This window comes from Pinus tabuliformis, chromosome 6 (genome assembly GCF_031772625.1).
Source record: "Pinus tabuliformis cultivar Carrire ecotype Pingquan chromosome 6, CPIR1, whole genome shotgun sequence".
In the NCBI taxonomy this organism is placed as follows: Eukaryota; Viridiplantae; Streptophyta; class Pinopsida; order Pinales; family Pinaceae; genus Pinus; species Pinus tabuliformis.
Window position 1 is genome coordinate 2,043,025,812 of NC_142292.1, and position 16,556 is coordinate 2,043,042,367.

Sequence of the window (16,556 nt, forward strand, 5' to 3'; positions counted from 1 at the left end):
CAAGCTTAGTTCGTTTTTCTTTCGGAACTAAGGCATAACACACTGACCCAAAAACTCTAAGATGTTTAACTCGAGGTTTGAAACCAAACCAAGCTTCATAAGGTGTGATTCCGTCTAAAGAAGCAGTTGGAGATCTGTTTCTTAAGTAGACAGCTGTATGAATTGCTTCCGCCCAATATGTTGGACTTAACCTCTTAAAGGTTAACATGGATCTCGCCATTCCTAACAAAGTGCGATTCATTCTTTCGACTACTCCATTTTGCTGTGGAGTGTAAACATTAGTGAGATGTCGTCTTATGCCATTTTCACTGCAATAAGTTTCGAATTCATTTGAAGTGAATTCTCCCCCATTATCCGTCCTGAGAGTACCTATCTTTTCTTTGACTTCATTTTCAACAAGTTGGCGAAAAATTTTAAACTTATCAAATGTTTCTGACTTGTTTTTCAAGAAGTAAACCCAAGTCATTCTGCTGAAATCATCAATGAATAGTAAGAAATACTTGCAACCACCAAATGAGGTTTGTAGTGGACCACAAACATCACTGTGAATTAGTTGAAGCCGCCTGTTTGCACGCCATGAACTTGTTGGAAAACTTTCTCGATTTTGTTTACCATAAATGCAAGCTTCACATTTTGCATTTCCCCTTTTGAATGTGGGAAGTCCTTTAACCATTCCTTTTTTCTGCAATTGAGAAAGACTCTCAAAATTCAAATGTCCATATCTAACATGCCATAGTCTGATAGGTGAAATACCTGTAGTCACTGCCCCTGCAAAATCAGAATGCCTTGGAATAACTGTCCCTTTCATCCGTAACAGTTTTCCATCTTCATAACCTGTCATGACTGTTTTCAAGTTCTGTTTCACTGAATTAATCTTCACTAAACCATCTTCCATAATCACCTGATGTCCTGCTTGTCGAATCGTGACTAAAGAGAGCAAATTTTTCTTGAAACTGGGTACATACCATACATTGGAAATCAATTTTTCTCCAATGTCAGGGAGAAAAACTTTTACGACTCCTTTTCCATAAGGAGTATGTTTTGTATCATCAGCAAGAAAAATTGAATTAAGTTGGCATTCTTGAAAATTCCAGAAAAAATCACGTCGACATGTCATGTGTTGAGTTGCCCCGGAATCCAAGATCCAGGCATCTTCATAGTCACTTCTAAGATGAGATGAAATTTGTGATGCTGGTGAGGAAGTAAAAACATATTCTGAGCTGTCTTCATCTTGATCATTTGCAAATTGTGCTGAATGCTGCTGAAACTTGGGAATTTTATTAAGTGAAGTTCGACAATCTTCAGCATAATGGCCAACTTTGTTACATCTTCGACACACAATTTGACTTAAGTCTCTTCCTCGTCCTGAAGATTGTCCTCGGCCTCTGCTTTGACCTCTATTTGGAGATTGTCCTCTACCTTGACTATTATATCCTTGTCCTTGAAAATTTCCGCTTCCTTGGTTGTTTCCTCTACCTTGAAAATTATTTCTTCCTCCTCTGTTAAAATTGTTGCCTCTACTTTGGCTTCGACCTCGATTATGTGTTGCTTGATTCTGATTCCATCGGCCTCTTCCTCGAGAACTATCTGCGGAAGACTTACTTGTGCTGGCTTCTGTGAGAAAAACATCTTCACCAACTTTCTTCTTCTTCCCAAAAGTTTTATCATGCTGACTTAACATTTCACAAAGTTCATCAAACTTTAGTTTTTCTAATTTCCCAGTTACTTGTAAAGTTTCTAAAAAATGCGTATAGGAAGAAGGAAGCCCAGCAATTACAATTGTGACCATAAAGCTATCATCAATTGCGGGAAAACCAGCATTAATAATTTCCTGCTTAATATTCTTAAGTCTGGAGAGATATTCAAGAATATCACCATCTTCAGTTAATTTTTGTTGCAACAATTTTAACTGTAAATCAACCTTCTTTGATTCTGGCTGAGTATCAAAGAGGTCTTTAAAAGTTTTCAAGGCAGTCCATGCATCTGTGGCATTCTCTATATGTACATACATTTCATCATTCACAGACGATTTAATAAGAGCTAAGGCTTTAGCATTCTTGATTTCCCATTTTGCGAGTGGATCTGCATCTGTGGGTTTATTCGGCTTAACATCGCCATCACATATTCCTTGCCATAATTCATTGTAAATAAGTGTGCTTTCAATAAGACGATGCCACGTTTTATAAGATTTGGTGCCTTCTAGTTTGTTGGAATCAGAAAATAAGTTAATCAACTTAGACATTTTTGCAATGAAGAGACGCACCAAGAAGTAGAACAGAAAGGACAAGATAGTCAACACAACAGCAACACACGATGCAAAAAACGAACTGTCGGGGCTTGGCCTTGACCCTCGAATAGTCGTCAAAACAGGAGAATATTGACTGAGCTTTGCACTTGGCTCTAGTCAATTTCTCAAATTATTACAGGGCAACTTTCAAAATTTGACTTTTTACAATGGTGCCATGCACAATCTGGTAACAAATTTTTACCCCCCCTCAAAGTAAAATTACTTTGAGTTACATTTATCTCCTTCAAAAAATTACAAAAAAAAACTTCTTATTGCTCCAAAAAATTACAAATCACCTTATTCCTCCACAAATATTACAATTAAAATCCAAAAATTTACACATCCCCTTATTACTCCACAAACAATAAATTAAAACACCCCATATCTCTCCAAAATACAATATTAAAAAAACCTTATCTCTCATATAAATATTCTCACTAAATCTCTCATGGAAACACTCCACTCATTCTCTCACATTCCACTTGCTATCTCTCCAAATTTATCACTCAAACTTATCACTCCAAAATAATTTTTACAATTTAAAACATACCTTATCTCTCCATTAAAACAATTTATGATCACTCTTTAAAAAGTGTCGTTACATACTTCCCATTAAAAAATAATTATGAAAACTTTATGAAATCACTTGAGCTCACGTTTCTGGAAATGTTTTTTACACAAAAGCTTTATTATGCATTATACCCAAATGTTCAATCTTGAACGATGCACCAATATGACAGCCCTCCTTCAAGTCGTATTTATGAACTTTAATAAAAAAAACGATGCACACGGCACACGGCTTCAGCCATAGTAAGCTCATTTGAATATAGTGAAATTCTTGACCGGTAGTAAAAAAAATGACCTTGACCGCCCTCCTTCACGTAGTCTTCGGGCACGTCGCTTATGATCTGGCAACGAATCCACGCAGAGTTTTACTTTATCGCTGCAATGTCGTGGCCTTCTCAGAATTTGTACCAAGAACGCTTTGTGCTCACAAAATTACAGAGGGTTAAAGATGCATACGAACTATGTTTATTCTTGAAAACCAAACAGAATTGATTCATGGCACAGTGCACGCCTTAGCTCATACTGACTGGACGATGAACATGGAAATTTGCGACGTTATCAATACTGATCCAGGGCAAGCCAGTACATCCGAGCCGCAATTCCTCAATGTCTTTATCATAATAATCTTTAAGGCCTGTCTCAATGATCAGATTATTCCATATTGCATGCAATGTGCTCGATCGATTATACAGTTCTGTGAATCTCAAGATGATGAATTTTCAAAACTTGATGCAATGGAAACAAATGAAGCGGAGGGTTCTGCTGTCAAAAATTCATCTCTAAAGAACAGAAGAAAATTGAAAGCTCAATTTATAATAAAACCGAGGAGGATCCTAGTCTCACTTCCATTTTTTTAAAGAGCAGAAGAAAAGGGTGAACGCTGAGCAGAAGAAAAGTGTGAACGCTGAGCAGAGGCAATTTTTTTTTATAATAAAAAAATGAATTTTAGATTTAAAAAATCTAAAATCAATGATAAAATTTATTTTCCTTTTAAACAAAACTGTAGAATTTCCATACCAATGATTTGCTGGCCAACTGAATGGAGTTTTCCAGGACTTTGTTGAGCTGAAATCTCCTCAAATCCACTGCAGCATTACTGGAGCTCTGATACCACAATAATGGCAGAAGTGTCCTCAGACACGTAATTTTATTAATCAGAAAAAACAATTACATAGTTGATTTGCAAGAGCTTACACCCGAACAACAAAACACTCTTGCAATGAGCTATTTATAAGCTCCATGTCCTAACTACCTCTAATTATGGATCACTTATTAAATAACAAGTGTCCATTTACATTAAATGCCATTCAAACCAACTAGCTAACTAATCTCCTAAAATAGAGCCTAAGATACGACACATTTGGAGAGTCATATCTAGTTACAACAATATGCTAATTCTAAAAGTCTCCATTAAATAATTAAACATTCTAGAATAATAATTATTAATTTAATATCTTAAATTAATAATTATTTTATTCTAATTTTATTCTAATTTTATAACCTATGATAAAAAAGTATTTTTGGATCATCTAACATTTTTCTTTTTTAATTTTTTTTTCTTTTTCTTTTAAAGATGTCCAAATGGGACATGATAAAATTATTTTTCTTGTCTTAAATAAATTCTTTTTTAGTTCTTTACAAAAACATAATTATGAAGACCGAACCTAGTTACAATTTCAACAAGGTTTACCAACAACCATGAAGGGACATGACTATGTATTTGTGGTGGTTGACAGGTTCAACAACATGTGCGTTTTCATGCCTTGCAAAAGGACCATCAAAGGATAAGAAGCAACAAACATGTTCTTTGAACATGTTTGAGTGCACTTTGGGATATGAAGGAGCATCATCTCAGACAGGGATACCAAATTTCTCAGTGCATTTTGACTACATTATGGGAAAAGATGGACACTATGTTGAAGAGACCTATAACATTCCATCCACATACATAAGTAGTCAACGGGACTACGGTGCAACATTTGAGGGGTTACAATCAGAAGCATCCAAAGGCCTGGGATGAAAATATGATCTATATACAACACTCGTATAACAAGGCAATCCACACTTTATTGGGAAGTCACCTTTTGAAACTTGTTTTGGATATTTGCCACTTCCACCCTTGGATTTTGTATATGGATAGCAAGGAGTGCGGGAGGACCTCACAGGAGATGTATTAAGAATAGAAAAAAATGTTGAGAAGATTAGGCCTATCCCTTTGCATGTACATGAGACGTTGAAGAAGTCACTGGAAAAATATAAGGCTGGACATGATCAACACAGAATAGAGAAGTCATTCAGAGTGGTAGACAGAGTTTGGTTGCATATGAACAAGGAAATACTACAGGGTCCTCGTAAGAAGATCAAGACTCTGCACTATGCTCCTTTTGAGATATCGATAAAGGTGGGAGATAATGCCTACAAAGTTAATCTACCCCCATACATTTTCATTTACTTAGTACTGAATGTGGAGAATCTCAAACTCTATGAGCCCTCCATGTTGATTTAGGAAGAGGAGCGAGTACTACCTTCCATGGAGGACTCAACACTGGATGCTCAGGTAGAGTTGGTAGAAGACACAATGCAAGATAGGGGAAGCATGGTCTTTGGTGGATTAGGTTGAAAGGACAACTACGAGGCAAAGCAAAGTGACACTCCAAGAAGAAGGTATGGGAAAATTTTATCACCTCATTTAGTAAAGCTTTTGGGGACCAAAGGCCTCCCTAAATGGGGAGGTATGATCTGGATTAAATCATTATATTATTTGTCATCACTCGCATAGTCATTTTAACGAGGGGTCCCAATTTGGAAAATTGGGGCTTGAAACCTTCCAGAGCCATTTTGAGGCATCAAATTGGCATTTTTGGCTGTAAAAGCTTTCTCTCCTTTAGCTGAGACCCCTGGATGTTGATCTACATTCAAAGACCTTTCCAACGGTGCAAAGATCACGTCAAGCAGAGGTTGTATGGAAACATTATGCCTCCAACAAGTTGACCTATCATGTTGACCACCATGGTACAAGAGGATGCCACATCAACACCTATTACTCACTCTTCTGGGGTAGCCATGTGTGGAATTTCAAAAAGATTCTAGAAGGTCTAAAACCGTAACTCTAATTGTAATCTTAGCAAACCTTTGGTAAAGATTCTTTGCCTAGTTGATGGTGATACAATGTAGTGTTGTTGAGAAGATTTTGCCCTAGATTTTCCCTTTAAGTAGTTAGGGTTTCAAAAATTTTCTCAAAATATTTAATTCCACACAAATAGACTTTTCTTTTTTTTGCTCAAGTAAGATTAGGTCCTTCTATTCAACTATATGAAAAAAGTTACATAATATACATATAAAGGAGCTATTGCCCACATGAAAGTCGAGTCCCACATAGCCTATATACCCCGATCGTGGACCCATAATCCGCGCCGAGGGCCCACAAAACCTTTCAACGTTACCTCCATGGAACTAGAACTCTCCATGACCATTTGATCGTTCTACAAAGATCTAGCGGTCAAGAGGCTATATCGGGTGTCCTTCATGCTCACCCTTTAACCATATACATGGACCCGAAAAAAGAATGTACCAACTCTAGTAACCATTTCAGGTCCAACTTGGGAGATAACCTCCGGGTTGTTTATCCTCCCGAAATCCACCGGATTTATGCGTTCTCGAAAGGACTGTTCAACTTGCATGGAACTTAACTGCACCTTTGGGCTCGAAACATAATAAAGACACCGCCTAATTGCATTTTGGGTCTGTTTGGAAGGTTAACAGTCCTGCTGTTTGCCGCACGAAAATCATTGGATTACTACGATTTCATCGACCCGCCCACTCTTTAAATAAGCACTCATCACAAAACATTGAAGGGCCATATTTAATGTATATTTGATACATTCGAAGATAAATCCTATAAGTAGTTTCCTGCCCAGAAACCATAGGATTTTAGTGTTCCGGGTGCATTTTCCCGCCCGAAGACCAGAGTAAAACTTCATCCTGCTCGTACTTCTTCCCCGTGTAGACCAAAACTCCTCTGTTTTCATCAAGCTTCACCCTGCTTATTTCCCCTGCTCTGATAGTATTCCCTATCTAAGGTTGCATGTCTGTGACACTCTTCCTGTAGTCGTCCTTGGGGAGTCCCTATCCAGTCATATCTTTTATTGCTTTTGGAATATAGTACGCCTTCATTTGCCAAAATGTCCGCTAATTTGTTGGCTGTTCGTCGCACATGAATGAAACTAAGGGTTCTCATTGTGCGCAGGTGGGATTGAATAAGTTGATAGACTTGCAGTAACCTCTAGTGTTTCGACATTTTTTCTGGTGCTGAGCCATTGCAAATTTTCTTGACCGAATTGATTATCAGTTCAGAATCAGCTTCAATTATGGTGTTATGTAAATTGGAGTCTCTTAAGATTTCTAGGCATTGCTCAAGGGCCATGAGCTCTGCCATATTATTTGTGGCCTTCCCCAAATGACTGTGAAAGATGGCTTTTATGAAACCCTGTTCATCTCTTATTACTCCTCCATAACCCGCCATGCTAGGGTTTCCTTTTGAGGTTTCATCTATATTGCATTTCATAAAACCATGGGGGGGAGGTTGCCAGAAGTCCTTATCAGCTATTATATGACTTATAGTCTTGCTTATGCCCTGGGGGAAGAGCCCCTGTAGGCCCAAATGCAGAAGTATCTGCACATCCTGATCTTGAGGTTGGTTCTTAGGGGGGTTTTTTATAAGGGTTCCTACAGTCTCTTTGAGTTGTCTTATAATCTGGGTCATGATGCTCTGGGATGTACCAATCCTGTTCTTGAAGATCCTGTTGTTGCATTCTTTCCAGACATCCCAGATTAGAAAGCCTGGAACCAAAGCCCAAGCTTTGTTGATTATTTCATTTTTAGAGAAATTTCTCCTCCAATTCCTCAATGTCCTGTTGATGCTACCAATGTCCCTGTCAGTTTGTCTGAAGATTGAAGCCACCCAATTCCACAAGGTGGAGGTGAATGGGCAGAGGTTGAGAAGGTGTTCCATAGTTTCTTCTTGTGATTCACACAACTGGCATCTAGATGGACCAATTACACCTCTCTTCCGAAGGTTTTCCCAAGTTAGAATTTTTTTGTGTTGCACCAACCACATGAACAGTTTGATTTTCATCCAGTTTTGGTTCTGCCATAGGTCCTTCCATACCGTATCAGGGTTTGGAAAGTCAAGCCCAAGGGCTACTCGCTTGGCCTCTTTGAGGTTAAAGTTGCCTTCATTGTTTTTACCCCATCTCAGTTGGTCTGAAGATGTTGATGTCAGAATTTTTCTCTGTTCCAAGATGTCTGTAAGAGCTTCTGCCTGGGCCTTCAACGGAGAGTCATCACTGTAAATCAGGTTCTTCCATATTCTCCATTTTCCATCGCTTCTATCCTGATCCCAGAAGTCATTTACCCTGAGTAACCCTTTGTTGTCAGTATCCTTCTTAAGATTGTCAAATTATTCTCTTAACAGTTTAGGTTCTTGTTGCCAATTATCTTCCCAAAACCAAGCAAGGTTTCCATCTCTTATTTCCCAGAAGCTATGTTTTTGCACAATGGCTCTATTCTCTCAAGCTTTGTTCCAAATGTGGGAGCCTTTGATGAGCCCAGACATTCTAATGTGCTCCCTTTCTTGCCAATTGTTTGCATATTTTTGTTTCCATACTTTGGCCCAAGGGGAAACCGATTCCTTTAGCCATCTCCACCATAGTTTTGCCCCCAAAACTTTGTTGAGGGTTTCAGGGTCATCAAGTCCCAAACCTCCATGTGTCTTAGGTTTACAGATCTTTTCCCAGGCTACCAAAGCCCATTTCTTTTTTTCTTCCCCTTTGCCCCAAAGAAAATCTCTTTGGATATTTCTAATGTGTTGCACAACTCCTTTAGGAGCTATAAGGGCTGAAAACATGAATATGGGGACAGTTTGTAGGATGGCTTTTGTAAGCACTAGCCTTCCTGCTAAATTCAAAGACCTGTTTGTCCATTTCCGGATTTTGTCTTGGAGTTTATTAGTAACAGGCTCCCAAACTGTCTTGCTCAGAGGTTTGTCTGTTAGAGGAACTCCCAAATATTTGGAGGGTAGCAGTTCTCTTTCAAAACCTAGAATTCTGGTGAGGTTTCTCTGAATAGCAATATCAATATTGAAAAAGAAAATCTTTGATTTGGTAAGGCTTACCTCAGTACCCGCAGCCTTAGTAAAGTCGTTCAGGATTTGTTTGAAGGCATGAGCTTCCTTGACTGTAGGTGTACCTTGCAGCATGGTGTCGTCCACAAATTGTTGATGAGTCAAAGCATTCCCATTCAGGGTGAGTTTAAGACTCTGAATTTTGCCTTTTGCTTTGGCAGATTTGATTGCATTGCCTAGCCCTTCCATCATGAGAATGAAGAGGAAGGGTGAGAGCGGATCGCCTAGTCCGAGTCCTCTTGAAGGCTTAAATGGTTTGGATGGTGAGCCATTTAGCAGTATTGAAAAACTTGAGGTGGTAACAAGGGCCATTACCCATCTTATCCAGTTGTGGTCAAAGAAATATGCTATTAGTACTTCCTTGATGTATGCCCAACTTAGCTTATCATATGCCTTCTCTAGGTCAAGTTGTATAATCATACCTGCCTGCTTATTGCTCTTAAGTGAGTGGACCACCTCGTGAGCTTGAATGATGTTATTTAGAATTTGCCTACCTTCCACATATCCAGTTTGCTCCTCAGACACTAGAGTTGGAAGAAGGGGCTTGAGCTTGTTTGCAATTATTTTGGAAATAATTCTGTACATCACATTGCATAATGCTATGTGTCTAAATCTATCTGGTGTCTTAGCATTTTCCTGCTTAGGAATCAAGGCTATGAAAGAGGTGTTGAGCGCCTTTAGAACAATTTTGTTTTTCCTTGAGTCCTCCACAACATCAAGGATATCTTACTTGACTATTTTCCAGCATGCTTTGAAGAAGTCAACGATAAAACCATCCGGACCTGGAGCTTTCCCATTTTGCATCTCTTTGATGACTTCACTGACCCCCTCTTCATTCACTGGCCTGTTAAGATTATAATTGTCTTCTCTTGTCACAAGCTTAGGAATGTGCTTAGTGAAATCATTGATGAATTGTGTTCTGTCTATGAGAGGCTCCTCTGCTATGCCTTGGAAATGTTGAACCAGGGCATCTTCTATTTCTTCGTGGGTATTGATTTGCTTTCCTTGTAGACTTGTGAAAAAACCTTGTATTCCTTTCTCCTTCCTTTAACCATTGTACCCTCGATTTTTGTTTCCAGAAGATTTCCTCTTGTTTGCACAAGTCTTTTGAATCCTTTTGCAGTGAGTTAGCTTGTTTCTTACCTTGGTGAAGCCATATGTGATGAGGACTTGGTTAATTTCCTGTAGCTTCCGTTCAACTACTTTTTTGGCTTCGAAGATATTGCCAAACTCATTCTTATTCCAATCTTTAAGCCCGAGTTTGATGTGTTTCAATCTCTGATGCAGAAGGAACATTTTAGTACCCTGAACATGAAAATCTTCTGTCCACCATTTTTCAATATTGCTGATGAAGCCAAGATGGGTAAGCCAAATGTTTTCAAACTTGAAAGGTCTGTTCCTCGGAGTTCCTATAAAGGCCGCTTCTAGTTGAATAGGCCAGTGATCCGAGCCTCCAAAAGGGAGGATCATAGCTGACAAGTCAATGCCTGTGAGGATGAGGTCCTCAGAGATAATGAATCTATCTAGTTTAGAGGCCACTTGAGAAGCCCCTCCCCTTTTATTATTCTAGGTAAAGATACCATTATTAGTTTCTGTATCTACTAGCCTCATGTTGTTTATGAAGTTCTGAAATGCTATGGAATCTCTGCCTAGTGATCTGGTCCCATCTTTTTTTTCCGAGAGAGACCTGATCATATTAAAGTCCCCTCCCAGAATCCAGGGGATCCCCGGATGTCTTTCTCTTAGTTCCTCCAATGAGGTTAGAAGCCTGAATTTTGCCTTCAAGCTTTTGTGGAGCATAGACATTTGTGATCAAATAAACTTCCTTGTCTCCCAAAGGTTGGATGACCACTAATAGGTAGTTCCTGGATGCTTCAACATCTAGGATTCCAAGTTTCTGGGGGTTCCAAAGTGTGAGAATTCCTCCTGCTGCGTTGTCTGCTTTAACTTCTAGATATTCATACTTAATAAGCCATTTGCTATGTATCTCTCTTATTTTGTCTATAGAACATTTTGTTTCCTGGATAAATACCATATCTGGTTTTTCTTCTTTCATTCTATTGCTGAGATTTCTTTGTTTCCTTTTACTTCCTAGCCCCCTAATATTCCATGTTGTGAGCTTCATCAAGAAAGATTTGTAAATGAGTAACTAGTTAGGTCTTTCATCTTACCTGAGTTGATCATGAGTTTTCCACATTCTATCAGCAACTCATTCTGTTTTTTTCTTCCTCTTTTCCTTCCTGGGTTCTTGGGAGCTTGTCCCACTGTTGCCTCCATCGTTTTAACCCCTCCGTTGTCCTGACTGTCATGGTTTCTTTTGACCCCAGAACCCTTTGCCTGAGTTCTCCAGAGGAAGAGCTGTTGTACTCTGTTAAACTCCTCTTGAGGTAGCGAATCCACTCCTTTGGTAGTTCCTTCCTCCAGGAACTTTTCTAGATTGAGTTGCTCCCTTTCCAGAATTTCCTGCAGTTCATGATCCTCCGTTCCCACTTCGCTTGGGGTCATCTCTTGGTCCCTGTCAAGTTCCATAGTGCTTGGCTGATCCTCCTTTTGTTGGCTTTTTTCAGGTCTATCCTCCATGCTTTCATCCTTTTCCTTCTCTACAGGACTGTCCTTCAGTACTTGGTTCGCTCTTTCATCCCCCGCTTCTTCTTCTAATATCTTGAACCTATTATGACTAGGCTGCTTTTCCTCATAGATTTTTTTCTGGTTCTTTCTCCCTCCTTTTCCTCTGCCTCCCACTTTGGTAAAGCTTTCAGTCTCTTTCCCTCAGGTTGCTTTGATACTGCTCTCCATTTTATTTAAAGGGCAGTCTCTGAAGAGGTGCCCATGTTCATGGCATTTACGACATCATAAAGGGACATGCTCGTAGTCCACTGCCTGCACCCATTCTTCATCATATACTTCTAGAATTATTTCATCCGGTAGAGCCCCAGAAAGGTCCTTTTATACGCATATTCAGACAAAGGAGGTATATTTTCCGTTCAGTGTGGCCTCTGATATTTTTAAAAAATTCCCTAGTTTATTTCCAATGGCTTTTAAGATTCTAGCAGCCAATGATCTAGAGGTAGGGAGTAGAGTCTTATCCATATTGGCACCGATGTAAATGTTTCTTGTTCCGGGACAAAAATCATCACCCATGGCCGCATATAGAGGCCTGCAACAGCATAGAAGTATGGTCCTCCTTCAAACACCCTGTCTTTATCCTCTAGATTTGAGAACACAACTGTGAAGAAACCCTTGGATCCAAGGTGCAGATCTATTTCTCCCTTAGGTTTCCAATGGTTCTTTATCCATGCGTATAAAGCTTTCTCTGTTGGCCATAGCCCCATGGATTTGCATATCACTGCATAAGTCGCCATGTGCTCCCTATGCGCCTGTAGCGCTGGATCACTTAATACCACTCGAGGTGTGATATATGTCTTAGGTTTACATGGTCCTAACTGACTTCTGGGGTTAGCTTTTTGACTGTCTCCTCCTATTTGCTTCTCTCTTTTGACTTCCTCCTGCGTTTCTGCCTGCCCCTGTGATCTGCTGTTTTCTGGTTTTCCTCTATCTATACTCCCGATTTTCGCTTCCACTGGCCTCTTGAAACGATTTAAGACTTCATGACTATAGGAGGGAGTGGAACTCCCCCCTTCACGCCCCTCCATGGTGCCCAACGCCGAAAAACTGCTACAAACCCTAGTTCTGCGCGTTTACTCGGGTGCCCTCCGTCCGGGTTTCAATTCTCGGTCTCTCCACTTGTTGATTCATATAACTTCAACCCACACAAATAGACTTTTCAATACGAAATAAATTTAACAATAAAATCTTATGATTCCACCAATTTGTTCAATAGATCCAGTCCCATCAAACCAATAAATTAAAAAAACACTGATTAAACTTAATATATAGTTTGACAATCAACATATGGTGTTCCTCTTAATCGGAATAACTTAGATGCCTTAGGTTTGCACCACTGCAAATATGATCCTCGTGCTCCTCGAAACTCTGTTACGCTGCTACATATTCACACCCTTTTTTAGATTTCGAATTGGGAAGTTTGGCTTTAGGAAACCTCGTGATGCATCAAATCACACTTCAGATTACAAATATGCTCTTGTCTCTTTGTTAGTCTTTGGTGCTTTGTTACTGGTTCCGCACCTCCCTCAGAACTTTGGCTCTATGGAGTTCGACTTCAGGAACCCTACCAAAATTACCAACGAAGATGCATACCGGGTTTACTATAAAAAATACGAAATGGATCTCAAGACGGGTCTCGCTGAACCTTAGGAAACACAAATCCTACCCTTCATTGACCTTGGCCCCTTGCTCAAAGAAAAGTTCGGTGCTACAACTTCACGGGTTCTTCCGGATGAACTTGGGTCTAACTGTAAGGTAACCAGGATTCGTGCCTCAGTCAGAACTGAATATTTCGTGGCTCAGAGTTATAGTCTGTCCTCAACAATGCATTTGTTTAATGAGTGCAACCCTTGGGGATTACGTTCTGCTTCATACACTGGTTACCCATACAACATTCTGTCCAGACTTTGTTTCAAAGGAAAATTCATCCAACGTCAAGGTGTTATAACACTGTCCCACAAAAACCGATCACAGAGATACGCCACTGCTCCTTAATCACGAAGAAAAGCCCTATGCCAGAACAAGATAGACAAGTAAAGATGCAAAGAGATTTATCAAGTAGGGTGGAATCTTTCACCACCGAAATTGATAGGAGAGAAGGGGTCCTAAACCCCTTAGAGCTCTTGTTCAAGAAATCAGATGAATTGATCCACAATTGATGATCCAAAAATGAATTCAATCCTCTTATATTTATAGATTTCCAAGATGGGTCTCTTCTGCTTAATTGATTGAGTAAATTTTACTCCAAACCCCATTTTTGGGTTTCTTTGCCCAGCAGCCCCAAAACTCGTCCAAAACTAGATATTTTGGGGGTTTCCTCTTTATTGAGGACTTTAGCCTACGGGGATCGATAGGCTATTACGTCCTTCTTTCATCTTCAATTCGTAGAGGACATTACATACAACTACAATGGCTACTTGTATGAGGCTATGAATAGGGCCAAAAAATTTACCTTTTCTTATTATGAGGACAAGGGAGAGATGAGATATTAGAAAAACAGAATAACTTGGGATTTGATTGATTAACAATGGAACAACATGGTCCAGCTTAATCAACCTTGTTTCTTCCTGTCCTTGTGTTATTAATTTCAATGACGAGGTTATGGAAGGACTCCTTTCTTCTCTTTAGAGGATGGTGGCTAATGTAGTTGACCGCTCAACCATAACAAGAGAGATGGAGAAATACAGGTTGGGCACCAGATTATTTGGATTTGACATGGTAGTTCAAGTAAGGAACGATGACACCAATTAAGTAATTTAATTTTATTACAAGTTTTGATGATTTATTTTGTTTTGTTTGTATTCTTTCTTTCCTATTCGCCACTGGATGGAAATGAAATTTAATTCCTCTTTTTCTTGTCTATTGTAGGTGTTTGGTGAAGAAATTATGGTATAAATAATAAAAGTAGCACATCTACAAAGATTTTCCATTCGTGTGCTTAGCTAGAGTTGTAGTGCTTTTGGTTGCAAGTACAATTGGAGTGTACTGAAAAAATATATACAAAGAGGCACAACAGGGCAGCGTATCAATGCCTTAGTCTACATCTACCACAATCTTGGGTTTTCGTTGAAGCAGAGTGAGAAAACCCTTGATGTAGATGCCATTGGCTTGGATAACAATGACACTATGTTTGATTGCTTGGTGGAAGTCAAGAGCTCTGTTATGGCGAAGTCACTTGAATGGTTAGATGAGGATGAGCAGGGGCAGGGGGCCAGGGGGGATGCCCTGGAGCGCACACAGTGGAGGAGACCACAGAGGGTTAGGCGCTAACCTCAATACCTACACAAACTGAGACACCCATCGTTAGACATCTGACTTCGGCCATAGGACCTTCCTCTTATTGAGGACGTGTCATTACCTTTTCTTCTAAACAAGGGGTAGAGGGAATCAATAGCAGATTAATCATTGTATACAAATCATGAAATACTTTGATTAATTTTTGATGTAATTATTTTCTCTATTAAGATTTGAATCTTAATTTGACATCTGATACATTTTATATATCAATGCTCCTTTCATATTTACGTGGCAATGTGATTATTTTATGTCTCTTTTATGGTTTGTTATCATCTTTGGCCTAGTTGCATAGTTTTTAGCTTACTGCTTAATGTGATTTTTTTTTTTTTTTTTTGGAGTGATGAATATTATTTTGGAGCTCATCTAAGGCATATATGAGGTAGTCTAATAGTGTCATTTGAAATTACATCTACAGAACTTTGGGTTTGATGACGATGATGACTATTTGGAGATGGACGATGGGGACGATGGTTTGTTCTTGCTTTCCAATTTACTCAAAAAAATTTATTTGTTTATTTTACCTGTTTGTGATGGAGTTTTTTTGCTATCAAAATATTCCAGATGTAGCGGTATATTGAGATTGGAGTACAAGATGATTGTAAATGCAGCAACAATTGTTATCCAAGGTCTGTAAGCTTCCTACAGTGCTACTTTTTGTGAAAATTCACGGCACAATATTTATGTTTCTTTCTTTTTTAAGATAAAAGTGGTTAAATGAGTTCACGTTAAAAATAGTGTTTCCTTTTATTTTTACAATCACCTTGTCCTCAGGTTCCTGATCAGTCCCTTCTAAGAGGCGACACTATCACAAAGTTTTGAAAGATAAAAACTGCATTGAATCAATGAGTGTACTAAGATTCCTTTGTGGTTTGCATGGGCCGTTGTACAATAGTTGATGTTGGAGCTGGAAATAGTTTGCAAGCCTGAAAAATATGATTGAAGTTTTGTTACAGCATGGTGAACAATTCTCAAGTCCACTGCAGAAAACTGCAGTGTCAGTTATGATACATGTAAAACAGTTACAGGCCTGAAATTTAGTGTTTAGATATTCTGTATTAGTTAAAAAATTGTATGAGATTTGGCTAATTTCCAAGTCTTGACAATGAGTTGTGCAGTGTGGGAAGCACTATTGTGGTAAACTCTTTAGTTCAGGCACAAAAACTAGAATTGGGCAATTTTGATGTGTACCTGAGGCAATTCTTAATGAAAGGTGATTGAGTCATGATCTAAAAGATACTATCCGTTTTTCCACATGGATGTGCTGTGAACAGAGTCTGTCAATGAATGCAAATCTTGAGTCTCTTCTAATACATGCGGGCCCTGTTGTTACTTATGGATATTGCCATGGCTTGTGTTGAATGTAGATTGCATATTGGCTGTTGTATCTTGCTTACTGTTTCATGAAATAGCCCTAGGAGTAGCTTAGGAATTTTTAAGGGAGAACACAATCCTGATTTTTTATTGTAATATGTTGATGCACTCCAACCATTGGGATGATTTTTCATCTTGCGACATTCTTGCCAGACCCCTAAAAACAATAGAAATTTTAGATGATTCATCATGAATTACGAGGCTGTGGATACCAATACAGGCATAGAT

General features: G+C 39.0%; 1 protein-coding gene across 14 annotated transcripts in view; it reads left to right on the forward strand.

Annotated features, from left to right (window-relative positions):
* LOC149267450 (uncharacterized) overlaps nucleotides 1–16,267 on the forward strand; it is a 78,039-nt gene extending 61,772 nt beyond the window's left edge. For 13 of the 14 annotated variants that reach the window (XM_089432818.1, XM_089432838.1, XM_089432835.1 and 10 more), the window contains 3 exons: nucleotides 15,373–15,427; nucleotides 15,519–15,583; nucleotides 15,729–16,267. In XM_089432818.1, the coding sequence (XP_089288944.1) occupies nucleotides 15,373–15,427; nucleotides 15,519–15,535 (72 nt within the window). In that variant the 3' untranslated portion in view covers nucleotides 15,536–15,583; nucleotides 15,729–16,267. The remainder of the gene's footprint in view (nucleotides 1–15,372; nucleotides 15,428–15,518; nucleotides 15,584–15,728) is intronic. The other variant, XM_089432774.1, reaches the window with a different exon arrangement.
* Nucleotides 16,268–16,556: the final 289 nt, after the last annotated feature.